At 35.2% G+C, this 20646-nt stretch overlaps 1 protein-coding gene across 4 annotated transcripts in view; it reads right to left on the reverse strand.

Moving 5' to 3' along the window:
- Positions 1–20646, reverse strand: part of LOC129450624 (inositol 1,4,5-triphosphate receptor associated 1) — a 74024-nt gene that overhangs the window by 24054 nt on the left and 29324 nt on the right. For all 4 annotated transcript variants that reach the window (XM_073859392.1, XM_073859391.1, XM_073859393.1 and 1 more), the window contains 9 exons: positions 14389–14607; positions 10713–10819; positions 9670–9734; positions 6816–6989; positions 2844–2921; positions 2711–2757; positions 2572–2628; positions 1890–2366; positions 1145–1223 (listed from right to left, as the gene is read on the reverse strand). In XM_073859392.1, the coding sequence (XP_073715493.1) occupies positions 1145–1223; positions 1890–2366; positions 2572–2628; positions 2711–2757; positions 2844–2921; positions 6816–6989; positions 9670–9734; positions 10713–10819; positions 14389–14607 (1303 nt within the window). The remainder of the gene's footprint in view (positions 1–1144; positions 1224–1889; positions 2367–2571; positions 2629–2710; positions 2758–2843; positions 2922–6815; positions 6990–9669; positions 9735–10712; positions 10820–14388; positions 14608–20646) is intronic.

Raw genomic sequence — 20646 nt, forward strand, 5'->3', positions numbered from 1 at the left:
GCAGTGCTAATACTGAATGAGCAAAGCTCTAGCTGACTCAGGATATAAAAAACGCAAAGCTGTAATGTAAAGTCTGTCATCGGGACAGCAAGTAGACTTTTAAATCTGAAATAATGAGTGGATTAAGCTTTTTTAATCGGCAAAAGAGAAATAGAAAGCAGAAGCAGTAAAAGTGCCTAACTAATAGAAATTATTAACATTATAACATCAGTCACATTTATAATCTATAGACCTGCACTGTCTATTCATATACTGTACATAGTATTGTATATAATTGAGTTTGATAAAAGGGGTCATCAAATTGCTTCATATATCAGTGCAAAAACATAAAGTGTTTTCGTGGTGCTTTAACAAACAGTGTCAGCTTTGTTTATGGCAAAGAAAGTTTGGGGTGGTTAGATTAATGAACTATAATGTGAAATTAATATTAATGTTTATTAAATCAAAGTATTGTGTTGTGTCACACATTATTAGTTCTTTGTCACATGTATAGTAGACCATTTTTTGTTGGTGGATATAATGATTGCCCTTTTGACGAGCTACCACCACATGTAAATTTCAGATCTGTGGGAAACACTGCAGCCGATCTCCGGGTCTGGCGGTATCACTTTTAGCATAGCTTAGCATAATTCATTGAATCTGGTTAGACCATTAGCATCGCGCTTAAAAATGACCAAAGAGTTCAAAGAGAATTTTTTCCCTTGTTAATCCTTGTTAAAACATTGTGCACTAAGGACAACGTAAAATTAAAAGTTGCGATTTTTTAGACCAATATTGCTATGAACTATATTCTCATTCCGGCGTAATAATCAAGGACCATGTGTGCAGCAGGCGCAATGATATAATGTAGCGCCGAAAGTAGTCCCCTTAGTAACTTTCAATAGCTGGGGACTATTTTCAAGCGCTGCGTAATATCATTGCACCTGCTGCACACATGGTACGACAGCAAAGTCCTTGATTATTAATCCAGAATGAGAGTATAGTTCCTAGCCATATCGGTCTTAGTACATGATGTAACTACAGAAGAGTCAAGTTTTAAATAGGAAAAATATCAAAACTCTTTGGTTATTTTGGAACGCGATGCTATTTAAATTGATGAAATAGCATTAATTTCAATTAATGAAGATCATATTCAAAGTCACACCTCGGCTCTGCTCAGTCGATTCATTCAGGTCAGGAAGCTTTGAGCTAGAGATAGTCTGGATACGTATCAGTTTGTGCTCCTGGAATAAATAAAACACTTTAATCAGTGATGGGCAATTAATGATAAACTATAATATATAATATGCATTTTTAAATACGCAATGCATAAATGAGGGGAAAAATGAAGTTACATATAATAAAATAAAGCAGCCAGGTTGTCCCACTACTGTAGTAAAATAAACCCTTACACAGTGATCATTTCATATTTATTTATAAATGTATACACAAAATTGTTTAGAAAGTTTAAGAGATACTAAATTAGATTTATCCATTCAAAATGATTATCAATGTAGTTACTATAGGCTGTACTAAAAATGCCTAAATCAGAGCATTATAGTAACAAAAAATATCTAAAACATTTATCATTTTACTTTTCTATAATTTTATTCATAGCATTATTAAATAACATCTCACAGATCGCAAATTTAGATGAAATGAATCGCACAAATGTTGAGTGCATAGTTGTCCAACAGATGCTGAGATGAGATTTAGTGCCATCTATGGTCAAAAGGATAATTAAGGGGGGGGGGGGGGGACAGCTTACACTGGGTGGCGTCTTCGCCCCATCATTCCCTAACATTCCAACGCGCTGCCAACCTGACTGAAACCCTCAAGTAAGCCATAAAAGGATCATTAAGTTACTAAAACGACACAGTTATGGTTAGCCAAAAACAACAAAGATTTACCTCACGCAATTTGGAGAGTTTCTGAACGTTCCCGGGCGGCACAGGGAAGTCCTTGTACCCAGAGGATTTAAACAGTGATTTGTCAGAAGTGAGATTTTCCTCCCCTTTGGGAGCAGCATTCCTCATGTTGACGGAGCCCACCGTGTCCCAGGAGACCGCTCTCATCAGAGGTGGGAAAGCTCCTATCGTTTTGATTTCGGCCGTGCACGGGGCCTGTTGAGTGGGTGGACGAGGGACGGGTTTGGCGACTCCTGTGGCTAAAGGTTGATTGGCGCCACGGCAAGAGATCTCATCTTTTTTCTGGCCAGCATGTTCGGAGTTCTTCGTTTTGTCTGCTGATCCGTGACGGTCCGGGTTTTCCTTCTGAGCCACGGCAGGATCTCTGACCATTATGGTGGTGGCGTGTCGTGGGTTTAACGCACCAGACGACACTTTTCGCTTTTCACTGGGCTTCCACTCCACGACTCTTGAGAAGCTCTAGGAACGTTTTGGGAAGTGTTTATCCAATTTATGTCTCGACATTCACTTTTAAATATAACTATTTATCATGGTGCAAATATGAAATTGCTACTGATCCCATTTATAGATTAAAGGGGTAGTAAGCGCTGTCTATGCATGATACGACCACTTGAGATGAATGTTAATAATGTGTAAACATTTACTGAAGGGCTGTTATACAAACCTCCTGCTCTCCTCTGCTTGTGTCCCCACGGTCATGTGACGATGGCACCTCCAAGTGCTTATCACATACACAAACAGAAACAATGCAATTTGTATTAGGAAACATTTTTACTAGCAACACTGCTTTAAATGACACTCACCGGATTAAAGGAGGGACTCGCAGGAGGAGTGCTGACCTCAGGACCGCCTGGTGGATCAAACAAACCAGTTCAACCATCTAGCTATGATCCAAATGAAGACAAACTCTACAAGCGAGCATGCCAAAGTACAAACCTAGCTGTACGGGTGCAGAGAGAGAGCTGCTTCTCGATGGTCTGGGGGACGACGAGGGCGTTGGGTTCGGCGAGAGAGCTGTAACCAAAACACACCGTTATCCATGTTTGGACACATTTCACTTTATCTCTTCCAATGAGCTGTGAATGTACTTAAATCAGTATGCTGTGTGGCAGGTTACAGGAGAAATTTTGGCTTAAAAGTCCTGTTCCAATGCTAATGTTATCCCCGGCTGAAAGCATTTGAGGAAATGTGGCCATGTTAAAAAAATATTCGTTTTGATAACAGCAAAGAGGTCAGAAATAATCTTCAGTATTGAAACAAAAATAATAACCCATGACATGTCATATAAAAATACACTGCAAAAAATGACTTTCTTACTTAGTATTTTTGTCTTGTTTTCAGTATTAATATCAATTAAATCAAGATGTATTTTCTTTATGAGCAAATAACCTAAGAAAATAGGTCTACTTTTTAGACAAAATATATCAAATTTAAGCGTTTGTGCTTAAACAAGCAAAAAATCTGCCAATGGAATAAGACATTTTTGCTGAATATTTCTTGTATTAAGTAAATTCAAGAAAAATGTGCTCACCCAATTGGCAGATTTTTTGCTTGTTTTATGCACATAATCACTTTAATTTGATATTTATGGTCTAAAAACTAGATTTATTTTCTTAGGTCATTTGCTTATAAAGAAAATACATCTTGATTTAAGAATTTTTAGATATTTCTACTGAAAACAAGACAAAAATACAAAGTAAGAAAGTCGTTTTTTGCAGTGTACACTGCAAAAAACATTTCTTAATATTTTTGTCTTGTTTTCAGTAAAAATATCCAAAAATCCTTAAATTAAGATGCTTTTTCTTGATGAGCAAAACGACCCAAGAAAATCAGTCTAGTTTTTAGACCATAAATATCAAATTTAAGTGATTATGTGCATAAAACAAGCAAAAAAATCTGCCAATTGGGTAAGCAAATTTTTCTTGAATTTTTCTTGAATTTAGTGTTTAAGAAAAATTTTCAAAATTTTTTGCTTACCCCATTGGCAGATTTTGTTGCTTGTTTTATGCACAAAATCACTTAAATTTGATATTTATGGTCTAAAAACTAGACTTATTTTCTTGGGTAATTTTGCTCATCAAGAAAAAGCATCTTAATTTAAGACTTTTAAGATATTTTTACTGAAAACAAGACAAAAATACTAAGAAATTATTTTCTTGAAAATCATTTTTTGCAGTGTATGTGGTGGTGATTATATACACTGCAAAAAATGACTTTCTTACGTAGCATTTTTGTCTTGTTTTCAGTACAAATGTCCAAAAATTCTTAAATTAAGATCCATTTTCTTGATAAGCAAAATGACCTAAGAAAATAAGTCTAGTTTTTAGACCAAAAATATATCAAATGTAAATGAATTAAAACAAGCAAAAATATCTGCCAATGGGGTGAGAAAAAAAATCTAAAAATAAGTTTACATTTTTCTTAAAAGCTTAATTCAAGAAAAAAATTCTCACCCCATTGGCAGATATTTTTGTTTGTTTTAAGCACAAATTCACTTAAATTTTATATATTTTGTCTAAAAACTAGACTAATTTTCTTAGGTCATTTTGCTCATCAAGCATCTTGGTTTAAGAATTTTTAGATATTGTGTAATTGCAGGTGCATTTGGTGGCCAAACAAATTTTTTTTCAAATATTTATATTTTTAATAGTTTGGTACTCATTGTTGTGGGTCACAAGATGTTACAGGCCAAGCTGTTTCCAGAAAATACAATATTTTGTGTCTGAAATGTTGTGTGTCTTATATAGCTGAAAATCATGATTTTACACAAAACAAATCTCTGCACCAAAATTTCACATACAATACATGACCCTGGACCACAAAACCAGTAATAAATAACACATGTAAATTTGTAGCAATAGCCAAAAATACATTGTATGGGTCAAAATTATGTTATGTTAGTAAAGATCATGTTCCATGAAGATATTTTTTTAAATCTCGTACCATAAATATACACTCTAAAAATGGCTGGGTTATTTTTGACCCATAATGGGTAAATATTGGACAGAACACACCGCTGGGTTAAAATTGATCAAATGCTGGGTGTATCATTAGTAATGTGTGTTGCTAAGAACGTCATTTAAACAACATTTGGATTTTCTCAATATTTCGATTTTTTTGCACCATCAGATTCCAGATTTTTAAATAGTTGTATCTCGACCAGATATTTTCCTATCCTAACAAACCATACATCAATGGAAAGCATATTTATTCAACTCTCTGATGATGAACTGTACTTCTTAATTTTAAAAAAATTAAAGTAAAGTAAACACATACGTCAGAACCGTGAGAAGACGCGGGAGCGCCCGCTCATGTTTAATAAGACATGGCAAAGATGAGAGAGAGAGAGAGAACGGGAGAACTTCTAGTCTACATTAACACCAGAAACATTAAAGATGAGAGGAAAGGTCTTACACAGCAGTGCCCAGTTAAGGAAAACTGAATTGAAAGCAAGAAACATGTAAAGGATACAATTACCATGCCACTCATCTCATTATCTGGATATTACTTATTGTATATGTATGTATCTTATGGCTAGAATTAGTCATGTGGGTTGTATAATTCTTTGGTTCATAAAGTTTTTCTGAAAGTTTAATCAATTGTGCATAATAACATGTGCAGCAACTGCATATGGTCAAGTCTATTTAGTATTTTTCAGTAATGCAGTTATTTTGGGGGGAAATGTAAATAATTGCATTGCAGGCTGATTTAAGTTGTGCCCTAAATTTTCTGCTTGTGCTCCTAAAATGTTCAGTCAAAGGGTACAGTACTCATAATAACAAAAAGTTAGTCTGGAGCCCTGAATTACTAGACTAAAAAAAAGTTATTTATTTTCTACTTTTTTTAGGAAACTTGCAGTATACAGTAAACTAAAATGTTACTGTTTTTATTTCAAGCAATGTGTGCTTTGATTTCAGTTGAAGTCAGTTATGTTCAATAAATAACCTTAACACCTAATACTTTCCTCTTCACTTAATTCTTTTAAATCACAAAGATAACAACAAATGCCCTTTCAATAGAAAAATATATCCCACTTTTAATATCTGAGCATATTTAAAATATAAACCTTGCCAGTGAACTTTGAGGCAAAAAATAATAATAAATGAAGTTCTAAACGTAGGTTCGGGAGGAGCCTAAAACATTCAGTCCTGTCAATCATCCCTAGAGCCTATTTAAGCGAATTAATCTCCACGCCTTACATTGACGATTCATCCGGCATCCCTCCTTCTCCCCAATTCTCCTCCTTTATGTTGCCTATTTCTCTCTCTGCTCAGCGTTACAAGGGGGGGTTTCTGAACTTGGGGCTCAAACGAAGTCTCGGGTTCGAGCTCCCTCTAAGGTAAGCAAGCCAAAATTGTATTTTACCATCATTCAATAGACTGAATGCGCAGGCGAACTAGTGAATCGCTCATTAATCGTAACCGATGTCAAATGTTAAATTAACCGAGGTTTTGATTTTAGGTCAAATCGTTCAGCCCTAGCATATAGCATTAATTAGCATATAACGCTAACTCAGCAGTCACAATTTTGTTTTTAGCATTTTAACAACTTTGTAATTAAGTGTAAGTTAATGTTGTGGGCGTACATATCGACTGCGATGTGAGACTGGCCTGTTTTTCAGCTGTCTTTTGCATGCACAAGGTTTACATAAAAATAAGGTAACAATCGTGTTTGAGGCTCACGATATGTCCTTAGCATATACAGAACTTTTATTATTCATCTTTGCCTAGGTAAAAACTGTTTTTTATTATATTGCACCTTTAAATTCACACTGAACTCTGTGACTTAATGGTCAAATCAGAGCACAGTTTGTAAAATTAGAGACATATTAGCTGAAACTCTAATGGAGACACATGAAAGTTGTATTTCTCAAGAGAACTTTAAGCTTTTAGACAGTTGGGAAGGTACCTGTAGGAGAATCAGTAAGACTAGAGGTAGAGCGTCGGCCTCTGCGCTGAAGGAATCGATCACTGACTTTCTTGGCCTCCTCAAGAAGCTCCAGATTCTTCCGACGTTCCTCTTCAGATAACTGCAGCTCAGGAAGTTGATCCTTCACTAGATCTATCACATGTCCCTCATCATCTGAAACACAAATAAATACAAGAATTTCAATATACAGTACGAGCACACTGTTTATTTATACTTGAAAGCAGAATTTTCCCTCCATCATTTATTACCTCAAAATATTCCTGTAAACACAAAGTTACATGATATAACCAGTTTAAAAACTGCCTGCTCGACCAAATGGTTGAGCACATTTTGAGTCCCTATATTTTATTGAGAGGAGTACCTAACTTAACTCAAGCTGATTAAGCGATCTTTACTATTTGGTTGAGCTATGTTATGCCAAAAAAATCCACTAGATGTCAGGGTGTCAATCAACAGCACTTGTCACAAACACATCTTCTTAGATGGATGTCAGAGAGAAAGAAATCACTAATCTCTATTTGAAATGTTTTTGTTGAAATTTTGCAAGGAAAGCATATTTATTTGACATATTACACTGTAAGAGCCCTAACTTTACAAAATTATGTTACTTGGTGCCATGAAAAAACTTTCATATGTTTTTAATAATTTTTCAAAAACATGTTCAACCAAACGATTCATGTGTCACTTTATGGTAAATGTAGAAAAGCTAAAATAATGTTTTTAGATCATTCATTTCTGCAGTCAGAATGTACTATTTGCTGAGAAATATAAATTTCTGATCATTCACAACTATAAATGACAACACAGCTATTGTTATTTCTTATTGAATATATTGAGATAATTTTTTAAGTATGTATTTTTTATCACTTCTGGATATTTTTTAAATAAATATAATGAATTCATATAATTAATGTATGAAAATCATAATTACTGATTAATTAATCAATAATTCTTAAATGATGTTTTATATTGTTTGAAGGATTGTTTCTAATGTTGGCTTACTCTACACTGCCGGTTTACAAAGAAATGTCTATTTATAAAAAAATCCTGTTGCACTACTACACTTGACAGTGTGGTTCTTGAATCATAAATTAACCTAAAATACCATTGTATTACTATCTTTTGCCTTCTTTTTTTAGGTTTTAAATGCAGAAAGAATGTAATATCTTTATTTTTGTTAATTTTAGCTATTTTTATTGTTAAAAACAAGAAAACGTTTCATTTCCTGTGTTAAAATGAAAACCTGAAATATTTTAATATTTTAACTTCAATAAATAAAGTAGATTTAATATACAAAACTATTTTATTTTGATTATATTTAAAAAAATTGTATTATAGTTCATATTTTCTGAAATTCCTTTAAAGAAATATTCCATTTTCTTAAGAGAAAAATCCAGATAATTTACTCACCACCATGTCATCCAAAATGTTGATGTCTTTCTTTGTTCAGTCGAGAAGAAATTATGTTTTTTGAGGAAAACATTGCAGGATTTTTCTCATTTTAATTTTTTTCAATGGAGTTTCAAAGGACTATAAACAATCCCAAACAAGGCATAAGGGTCTTATCTAGCAAAACGATTGTCCTTTTTGACAAGAAAAATAACAAATATACACTTTTAAAGCACAACTTCTCATCGAGATCCGGTCGTGATGCGCCAGCGTGACCCCACGCAATACGTCATGACGTCAAGAGGTCACAGAAGACGAACGCGAAACTCAAATGTGTTGAAAGAGGACCGTTCCTACGTTGTTGTATGTCAACTGATACTAATTAATGTCTTTGTGTCAGTTTATTGTTTAAAATGGTCCGCAAATGTGCGTTTTATATATGTAACACGTGACCTCCGTCACCACGCATTTACGTTAGGTCGCGCTGCACCGGACCTAGACGAGAGGTTGTGGTTTAGAAGTGTATATTTGTTGTTTTTCTTGTCAAGAATGAGAATTGTTTCGCTGGATAGGACCCTTGTGCCTCGTTTGGGATTGTTTGTGGTCCTTTGAAACTCCGTTGAAAAAAGCTGTTACGTGTTGAGTTAAGTGGTAAGTGTTGGTGTCTATTGAAGTCCATTGAGGTGGGAGGAATCCTGCAGTGTTTTCCTCAGGAAACATGGTTTCTTCTGGACTGGGCAAAGAGGGACATCGGCATTTTGGATGACATGGTGGTGAGTGGATTTTCTGGATTTTTCTTTTAAGAAAATGGAATAATCCTTAAGTAACAAATCAACCATTTGATAGAGTGATGAAAAATAGATGTGATGAAAAAAAATCCATTCAGTGTGTTAACTAGTGCCATGTATGTATGTAAAATTTTCAAATGACTTGTCCTTGGTGTGGCAGTTAAAGGGTTAACATTACTTATTTTTACCATATCTAAATCTTGATTCTGATTGGTTAATTTTTCATTCATGGATTTGGCAAAGGCTTTTATCCAAGCATCTTACATAGCATTTAAGCTAAATTTTTTATCAGTATGTGTGTTCCCTGAGAATCGAACCCCCAACATTAGAAAAAAGTTCAAAAATTGTCACTGGGGTGGTAGCTTTTCAAAAAGTACACTTTTGTACCTGAATGGTGCATACTACTGCTGTTAATCCAAAGCTTTACCAATTGAGCTACAGGAAAAACACTAAAGTGTATAACTGACCATTATCTCAACCAGTTTTCAACATAGCTGTGCTTGCTTAATGTCACTCCAGTGTATACAGTTCAGATGAATGTTTATCATTTCGCACATATAGTATTTATGTTGCTAATAACTTTTGGCTCAAGTTTGAAAACAAGAGTAGAAAAACAGCAAGATGAAATGTAGTAAGGTGTAAGTAGTTGAACATACCCACTGTGGTGATGGGAACGGAGGTGGCAGAGTTTCGGGAGAGACGAGGTCTGGGACTGTGTGGTCTGACGGACATTGAAAATAAACATTATAGCAACACATTCTTAACATAACTATCTTCACAAACCGATCATCTTAGTTCATCTTAGGGATAGTTCATTCTGTCATCATTTACACTCATTCAAGTTGTTAAAAAACCTGTAAATTTTTTGTTCTGTTGAACACAAAGAAAGATATTTTGAGCAATGTTTGTAACCAAACCGTTTTGAGCACCATTGACATTGATCAGATTTTTTCCTACTAAAGACGGTTTCATACAACAACGTAAACAAATTGCTTTCTTGGAACAAACGTAACTTCTGGTAAACTTTCATAAAGTGTCAATAACAATAGAGTCCTTTAAGAGTATATTTCTAATAACAACCAAATTTAATAGCAAGTAGATTACCTTAATTCAAATCATAGTTAAAGTGTCAAAAACTACACTGAGCTAACGTTAGTGTAACATTAATGTATAGATTAGTGTTGTAACGGTACTAGAACTTCGGTACTATACCTAAATACTATACTATAGACGGTTTCAGCAGTAACAACATAAACAAGTGGCTGTCGTGGTCCGCACGTAACTTTCGATAAACTCCGCTAAGAAAAAATAACAACAAAGTTCTTTAAACATAGTTTATTTATATAACAAGCAAAAAAAACAAAACATTTGTTATTTTCGACGAGGCATTTGTTCAAGAGATCAGTTTAGCAACTAGTCAAACCATAAAAAAACGAAACCGGAAGTAAAGTTCGGATCCAGACGTGCGTCCGATGAAACCGTCTATACTAGCTGTTTTTTTAGTAGGGTGGTGCTCATGCTTCCTGTTTGATTAAAATATCTCCCTTTATGTTCAGCAGAAAAAATAAATTCATACAAGTTTGTAACTCGAGGGTGAGTAAACGATGACAGAATTTTAATTTTTTTGAGTGAACTATCCATTTAAATGAATACAATAATAAATTTGAAGGTACATAATCTACTTTAAATACATCAATACCTTGCTTTCTCTAAAACACACAGCTCCTGTTTGCTGGCTTGTGTTGGAAGTACAATGGCCGGTGGACTCATGGTCACATTTACCACCTTGCTTTCGACTGGTGCATACTGCAAAAGTAACACAAGCTTGCTTCATGTTTGGGACACATTTTTGGCAGTATGGACATTTTAAACATTGCAAACGGTTTAAAAACAAGCTGAAAATATCTTGATCACACTCATCAGCATCACTAAAGACTAAACATTAACAGAAGGAAAACAATGTTAAAAGTTACACAAACAAAAACAAAAAACTTCAGAAAAAAAAAGAAAAATCCAGATAATTTACTCACCACCATGTCATCCAAAATGTTGATGTCTTTCTTTGTTCAGTCCAGAAGAAATTATGTTTTTTGAAGAAAACATTGCAGAATTTTTCTAATTTTAATGGACTTTAATAGAACCCAACATTTAATACTTAACACTTAACAGTTTTTTTCAACGGAGTTTCAAAGGACTATAAACAATCCCAAACGAGGGTCTTATCTAGCGAAACGATTGTCATTTTTGACAAGAAAAATAAAAAATATATACTTTTAAACCACAACTTTTCGTCAAGGTCCGGTCCAGCGCGACCTAACGTAAATGCGTAGTGACGTAGGGAGGTCACGTGTTACATATATAAAACGCACATTTGCGGACCATTTTAAACAATAAACTGCCACAAAGACCTTAATTAGTATCAGTTGACATACAACAACGTAGGAACGGTCCTCTTTCAAGACGCTTGTAAACACTGGGGCGGAGTTTCGCGTTCGTCCTCTGTGACCTCTTGACGTCATGACGTATTGCGGTGACGTAGTGGGGTCAGCTGGCGCATCACGACCGGATCTACCGGAAGTTGTGCTTTAAAAGTGTATATTTGTTTTTTTTATTGTCAAAAATGACAATCGTTTTGCTAGATAAGACCCTTATGCCTCGTTTGGGATTGTTTATAGTCCTTTGAAACTCCGTTGAAAAAAACTGTTAAGTGTTGAGTTAAGTATTAAATGTTGAGCTCTATTAAAGTCCATTAAAATGAGAAAAATCATCAAAAAACATAATTTCTTCTCGACTGAACAAAGAAATACACCAACACCCTGGATGACATGGTGGCGAGTAAATTATCTGGATTTTTCTTTTAAGAAAATAGACTAATCCTAAGGGCTATTTTAAGATTTTACAAGGCTGAATAAAACCACTGCTCTCTTAAAAAATCTCTCACACACACCAGCTCAAAACACTATTCACTTAATCCCATGGGAAACGTCAGTCACACTGTAATAACATCCCCTTTAATAGAGGAAGGAAAATATTAGTATTCGTAATAGCCCAATTACACATTTCCTTTTATTTCACTCAAACCCGTCGTTTTATTATTAGCCATCTCTGTAACTACTGGAACAAATGTTATTCTTCATAAACATGCATTAAAAACTTTTAATAAAATTCAAAGATTTAAAGTTTTTTTTGAAAACTGACCTGTGGCTTTAGCTGGAGTGCTTTTTAAGATTAATTTAAGACCAATTTCAATTATATTATCATAAATATATATCAAATGTATTTTGTAAAGTTATTAGAAATGTATTTTAAGCCCTTCATAACTACTTATTTCAGTATCACAAAACAATAATTCTGTCTTAACAATAACATTTTGGGGGGGGTTTCAAAAGGATAACCAAAATAATAGTTTTTATATGAGAGAATTATTTTATGACAATATCAGAAGTTATACTATACAGAAAGATCTTTCATGCATTAAGCCGTTTTGAAGCATGACCTTTATTTGTTTGGTCTTTATTCTAGGATTAGATTAGTGAAGCTTAAAATAATTTTAACTCATTCCCCTCCAGCCTTTTTTTTTTTAAAGTTCCCGCCAGCATTTTTTTGTGATTTTCACAAAAGTTTCACAAAATCCCTTCCAGAAAAATTTTCTTAAAAAATATATTAACATACAAATATATCAAATTAAAAAACAGACCCTTTACTTTCAAACAAACAACAAACAAATAAACAAAATGGGGAAAAAAAACTCTTCATCCTATCTTTATTTTTCTTCTGTTTATAAACTCTTAAAAATTGGTATTTTTCTTCAAAAAGAATTTTTTGTTAGCAAAAGCTGAAATAATTGCATTTTTGTGAAGGAAATTTGTTAGAGATCAGATTCAGAACGATTATTAAAGCATACACGGAGTGTAAAATTAATAAATAACTTTTTTGCTTCAGTTTTTATATCAATTGGGTAAGACGTGGATAATTGCGGTATTACAGATTACCATAAAACTCATCAGGAACATGATTTTTTTTCATGCAAATGTTTTCTCTTAAATTAGCATTTCACCCATAGAAACATTCATCTTTATTGAAAGTGCGTCATATTTGTAGTCTAAATGTAACATACATTTCGAATTTGGTGCCTATTTGACCGAGAAAAGGGGTGTTTGTAGTCTCACCCCCTCAACAAAGATATTGGACTTCCTTCTTTCAATGATGCAAAATGATGATTTTTACATAATTAAAAGAAGGAAGTGCAACACTGAAATCTGTATTTCTCCTGTCTCAGAGGCAACTGAGGAAATGATGCACGACCATTCAAAAACATGACTGGGGTTCTAACGATACAAAGCTTAATGCAAATGGGTGAATTGTCCCTTTAATTGACGAGATAAACGTCAATGGGGGGAAATTAATTAAAGAGATGTCTTATCTAAGCCTCAAATTAAGTGAGTCGCTGTGTGAGTGGATTGTGCTTACACATGAATAACATAGTAGCAATAATGAAACATCAAACCCTGATAGACTTTGATGTTCACACAGTCTGTGGTCTGCACAAGAAGGACAGCAGAGAAAATCTGGTCCTGAAGATCATGTACTAAGATAATAATTCATATGGGTGATATCCAAATCCTACTTTTTATATTTGTAGCGAGACGGGAATCTTACAAAGACCAAATGCGTCTGTTTTTCTCATGGCTTTAAATGGAGCTATCAGCGCTGTGCATGGTAGTGCATGTTTAAAAGAGAAGTACGTAATTCTAGCTTCACTACTTTAGACAAAATGTTAAATTCTCTCTTATTTGTAACTCACATTGCATTAAAGCATCTGCTAAATGATAAATGTAAAAGTAATGTATGTAAATGAGACCAGCTAGAGTTGCTTGATCTAAACATAACATGAACTCAACCAATGGCAAAAGTTCAGGGTGGGGTTACGCGTTTATCTTTCAATTTCACTCGCTGTATAACATGTTGTGTTCTGTTGCCCACCCAGGCAATGTGAGTTCCAACCCATTTCAAATCCCCTCAGCTCCTCATCATTACCTGTCTCTACTGTCCAATTAAATACAGAGCCTGACATTTTTTTTAATGATATGAGCTTTCTGTCTTTCTAGTGCAAACTATCAAAGAAAGGACAGGAAACAATAAGTTGGGGGTCAGCTGTTGGACAATCAAATTGGGCCATCTGCATAAATGTTTCAGCAAAACTCTCAACCAAAATATGTTTATAGTTCAAATACAGTTGAAAATAACCTATTTCCGGACAAAAATGCTATAATCTAACCCTAACAGCCTTTTCTAGTGTGAAAACACATTGTTGGATGCGTCATGACTTGATGTCACGGCCTGGTCCAGTCTGAATATATGACAGGTTAACTTACTGTGGTTGGTGAGCTGGCTTCACTATCAAGCTCCTCTGGAGAGTCTTCCTCTTCCTCAGGCAGGGTGGGCATGGTAGGGGTGAGAGGAGACCGGGAGCGTGTATGAGGGAAGACAAAAGGGCTGACAGCCTCTGTTGTGACACTGTGAGCTCTCTTTAGTAAAGTCTGTTCACTTTGTCCGTATTTGGTTTGACATACGGTTGAATTGTTCACTCGGTCCTACAACAAACAATACAACACATGTATATATCTGATGGTATGATAGTGATTACCATATTTACATTACATGGCATTTATTTTGTACTCAACTTCAACATATTTTGTAAGCATGACGTAATCAATGTAGTAAGTAAACAACGTAAGTAAACAATGAGAATACCATGGTATTAGCTAAACAAAGTCATACGTACTTGGAACAATGACACAATCGGGTGATTCTCACGAAACCATTGAAACACCACGGCACTAATGATTTTAGCTTTAAAATGTGTAATATAGTAACATTAAAAAGCATCAGAATTAACACAATACTGTGTTCTACCTTGCACAATGTGTGATTTCAACATAAGAATTTATAATTGGAAATTTTATCACATTTTCTGCTGAAATTCTCATTACCGCAATGTGTCCGGCTGTGTTTGAGCATGCGTTATGTTGTAATTTAATCAAATTAACACAAAAATATAAAAAAAAAAAATAAATGGATGTTTTGCTAGACTACTTTAGATGACAGAAAAAATATTTACTGAATATTCATGTATAATAATAATGAAGGAAAATTAGGAAAATGATGTGTCCATGCCTGATGTTCTCATCCTCCGCAACACTTTTTGAGAACAGTTTAAGCACACATACAGAATTTTAATAAAGTTTGATTTTGAGTGACCAAGCACATGGATCAGTTACTTCAAGATGGCTACCAGGTAACATCATTTTTTTACAGTTAATTTGAAATATTGTCTTGTCAGAATGCTTACACGACATTTTGATTATCATTACCGCAACAGATGCTTATTAAATGTGAATTTAATTAATAGAAGCATAATACTTTGATTTTAAATGCATGTGCAGAATCTCCAAATTATGTTCTTTCAGGTTTGTCATGTCATTTTGAAAATATGTCAGTGTTGATGTTTTCTGACTGTTGCGGTAATGAGATTTTTTAGGACTAATTTTTTTAATTATGTTACAAAAAGTGTTAAAGGTGCCATTTGTAATAATTGAGGTAAAAGATTTTAGAAAATTAACTACACGCATCAAAAGAATGAGAAGAAATAAGGGCAAAGATGTCATTAAAAAAATGACAAGGCAGCCAAACTGCAATACACGAATAAGTCGCGTGTGTGGGAGTACAGCCCTCTACTACTACCGCTGCGTCCGAAGCTGACTTGTTGACTTAAGAAGCATGAAGGCAGCTCAGAGAAATGCAATTCGGACAGCCATGGATTCGGACATGCCTTCCTGCCTTGCAATAGGGTTTTCGGACGTAACGTTATTTCAGTTCAGGGAAGAGAGCGGAAGAATGGCTAAAGCAAGAGACATTTACCACTAACGTACCACAACCATTTGCTGCAGGGAACAACGCGTTCGGAATCACAAATAAAATATGATAAATAAAGGAACCGAACCAGAGTAAATACTGGCACTGCTTTTCATCGCTGAAGACAACTAATGGACATGAAAGAGATGAGGTTCGACTCCGAAATGACAACATTTATTTTCGATTGGTAAGTAAGATGCTGTTAGTATTTTGCTAGAAGTTCACTTATAATAGGCCTTGGGATAACCTATGCTCAGCTTGTACATGAACTACGGCTTTGTGCAGTAAATGTGGCTCCATCTGAAAGTAGCTGATGGCGATTCACTTTTAATCAAGAAACCGGCTTCACTGACGAGAAGCGCAATGACTATCGCATGCAAATTATCGCGCATCCTTAGCTGTTAGCGTTTAATAGTTAGCTCTACCCACAGATCCGATCCGGTTTTCATCCGTTATCTACCAAGCTGATGCTAAAATGTAACATTAGCTAAGAAGCTTGAAATGTCTTCGATGATAATAAACACCAAATGGACGCACGAAACGTAGCGGGAAACATTGCAATTTTAAAGAGACCTAATGTTTTTTTTTGTGACTGAATGTTTTTTTTTTTTGTGACTAATGATAACTTAGTTGCTAATGTAAATCAAACTTGATATATGCTGCTAAATTTGCAGCTGCTAAATTAAAATAGACCAACTCACTTTCTGGAGGTATACTGCCCCCGTCTGTTTGGAGTGTGGAGTATGAATTGATTTTTTTTTGGGCGGATATTTTAAATGGTCCCTTTAAATGATAAGTAAAAGTTTTTAAATTAATGTTCCCATTTACTCCAGACTTTGTTTTTCAATGTCTGGTGGGGAAAAAAGGAAATTTAAGCAATTTTTACATTTTCATGCTTGACATTTTTAAAACCAAGTTTTCGTGAGAATCACCCAATTAGGGTGGGTGAGTAAATGACAGAATTAAAATATTAAGATAAGAAAATGTAAGAACGGATTCTTTTAAGAACCTTAGACTGGTTCTTTGAGGAACCAAAAATCAATGCCATCACTGTGAAAAACCATTTGTAGCAGCTTTATTTTTTATCAGTGCAGTGTGAGATGGCTTGTGTATATAATTTTTCCCCTCCTTTTGTCCTATCACTGAGTCTCATCTCAGGACTCAGAGGAAACTCTTCCCTTCAGCAAAAGAACATGTAATGATGGCATCTCGTATACAATAACACAACACCAACAGTCAAGACCACTAACAACAACAACGGTAATCATCAAGAGTCAGACTGCAATGCATGTGGGAATCATGACATAATGAAGCTCTTGAATGCACTTTAAACTGCATTTGAGTGCTTGTTGGCATAAAGATTTTGTTTAAAATCCCTAACCCATTTTAAACTCCTCATTAAGTTTAATAAAAAACACCGCTTAAAAAACAGATTTTAAACTATCCATCTACCAAAACCACCTAGCAACCTCTCAGAACATCTTAGTTATTGCCTAGCAACCACTCAGAACATCTTAGTTATTGCCTAGCAACCACTCAGAACATCCTCATAACCACCTTGTAACTGTCTCACAATCACTAAGAAAGTCCTAGTAACCATCTAGCAACCACCTGAAACATTCTTAACAGTAATCACCCATGAACCACTTAGCAACCAATCAGAATATCATCATAAAAATAATAATAAATTTTATTAAGAAAAAGAGCCTTTCAAGGGACCCCAGGTCACTGTACAAATAGAACATAGAAACACAAGAAAAAACACAAGTAATAACAACATACATTCCTAATTCACATGCAGTACAGAAAGTTAGGGGACTGACAAAAAAGCGAAGCCAAAGAGATGTTTTTAATTTGGTTTTAAAAGTGGATACACTTGTGCTTTGGCCTGCCAAACTAAATGCCCTGTCACCCATGGAGCGAAGCCGAGATGTGGGGACTGTTAAGAGGCATGTATCAGTAGAGCGAAGGGTGCGAGATGTCATATATGGGGTGAGAAGATCTGATAGGTAGGATGGGGCTAGATTATGTAAGGATTTATAAACCAATAGAAGGTTTTTGTAGTGGATGCGATAGCGGACAGGAAGCCAATGTAACTGCTGAGGAATAGGAGTGATATGATCCCAGGGCCTTGCACTAGTGAGTAGCCTTGCAGCAGAGTTTTGGACATACTGCAGTCTATTTAAGTTTTTTTCCGGGATGCCGTAGAGTAGAGCATTGCAGTAGTCAAGCCTTGATGTAATGAATGCATGTATAAGTGTTTCTGTTGCAGATGAGTTGAGGAATGGGCGGATTTTGAAGATGCTTTTGAGATGAAAGAAAGATATTTTGGTGACATTTTTAATGTGTGTCTCAAATGAGTAGGATCAAAAATTACTCCTAGATTTCTAATTTCAGCAGAAGTTGTGGTACAATAGCCAGGAAAAGATAACTGCAGATGTTCAAGTTTTTTCAAAATGCTAGGGGTGGAAATAAGAATAGCCTCTGTCTTGTCCTCATTAAGTTTGAGAAAATTTTGAGTCATCTAGTTGTTGATGCCATTTAAGCAGCAAACCAGATTGGATAATGGTAATATGTTACTGGGCTTGGTGTGAATATAAATCTGCGTGTCATCTGCATAGCAAAGGAAATTGAGACCATAATGTTGAATTATGTGGCCAAGGGAAAGGATGTAGATTATGAAAAGCAGGGGACCCAGGACAGAGCCCTAAGGGACACCATGTGAGAAGGGTGAATTTGGAGATCTGAAATCCCCAATCGAAACAAACTGTTGCCTATCAGTGAGGTATGATTTGAGCCAGGATAGTGAAACACCAGTGATAGCAAGTACCGTCTCCAATCGAAAAAGTAGGATATCGTGGCAAACAGTGTCATAGTAACCTACTAGCAACCAGCTACATAGCCATCATAAGAACATTCTAGTAACTACCTAGCAGTGACTGAGAAAGTCCTTGTAATCACCTGACAATCATTGAGAACTTCCAAGTAATCCACTCAAAACATTCTCGTAATCACCTAGCAACTGCTCAGAACACCCTAGTAACTTAGCAACCAGTCAGAACATCAAAGTAACCACCTAGCAACCAGTCAAAACATCCTCATAACCACCTAGTAACTGTATCACAACCACTCAGAAAGTCCTAGGTACCATCTAGCAACCACCTAAAAAAAATTCTAAACATCCTAGTAATCACTTAGCAACCACTCAGAACATCCTAGCAACAGCCTAGCAACCAACTACATAGCCATCATAAGAACATTCTAGTAACTGCCTAGCAATGACTGAGAAAGTCCTAGTAATCACATGACAATCTTTGAGAACTTCCAAGTAATCCACTCAAAATAATCTAGTAATCACCTAGCAACGACTGAGAACATCCTAGTAACCTAGCAACCAGTCAAAACATCATAGTAAACACTTGGCAACCAGTCAAAACATCCTCATAACCACCTGGTAACTGTCTCACAACCAATCAGAAAGTCCTAGTAACCATTTAGCAACCACCTTTCTGAACATCCTAGTAATCACCTAGCAACCATCCAGAACATCATAGTAACCACCTAGCAACCAGCTACATAGCCATCATCAGAACATTCTAGTAACTGCCTAGCAATGGCTTAGAAAGTCCAAATAATCACCTAACAACCAACAACCAATTTAAAACAATCTAGTAATCACCTAGCAACCACTCAGAACATCCTAGTAACCTAGCAACCAGTCAGAACATCAAAGTAACCACCTAGCAACCGGTCAGAACATCTTCATAACCACCTAGTAACTGTCTCACAACCACTCAGAAAGTCCTAGTTACTATCTAGCAACCACCTTAAAAACATTCTGAACATCCTAATAATAATCACTTAGCAACCACTCAGAACATCCTAGTAATCACCTAGCAACCAGTCAGAACATCTTCATAACCACCTAGTAACTGTCTCACAACCACTCAGAAAGTCCTAGTTACCATCTAGCAACCACCTTAAAAACATTCTGAACATCCTAGTAATCACTTAGCAACCACTCAGAACATCCTAAAATACTCTAGCATTTGCCTAGCAACCATTTAGAGTACCAAAGTGACCACCCAATTAGTTACCTAAACATTTTTTAATTCTAAACTTTGTTAGGTCAACATCCAAAGTTTGTCATGAGAAGCTTATTTATATGTTTATATTATCTCCAACAGTAATATCTACCATAAACACGTATCTTAAAATATGCGTTTCCTTAACTCATCAGAATAAAATGATGCTGGTTAACTTGTGTAAAGCCATGTATCTGTCAAGTTGTTGTATAAACAGCTTCAACTGAGATACAGATCGAGAAACAGGAAGATTCCTTCATTTCCCCAAAGGAACGCATTCCGTATTCTTTTTAATCTCAACAAAACAAAATCTATTCTTGGCTTCCTCTTAACCCAAACAAAATAGAGACAATTTTTTAGAGAAAGTAAAGCTATTTTAGTGAATGTCTTATAAGGAAAGAAAGACTTACAGTATTTATAGGTTGTCGAAGAGACCACCAAGGTACTGGACCACAATCGTACAGATGAAAATAGAATAACTGATTTACTGACCAATAATGGGCTGGAAAAACTCAATATGCAAAAATATAAACAATGCTATGGTAATGTGATGGGTTGTGAGGACACTGATATGGAGTTAATAAGTTGTCGAAGTAGTTTTAAATCCATTGTTAAACTAAATGTGGTTGTTGT

The sequence above is a fragment of the Misgurnus anguillicaudatus genome, chromosome 21 (assembly GCF_027580225.2).
Source record: "Misgurnus anguillicaudatus chromosome 21, ASM2758022v2, whole genome shotgun sequence".
Lineage (NCBI taxonomy): Eukaryota > Metazoa > Chordata > Actinopteri > Cypriniformes > Cobitidae > Misgurnus > Misgurnus anguillicaudatus.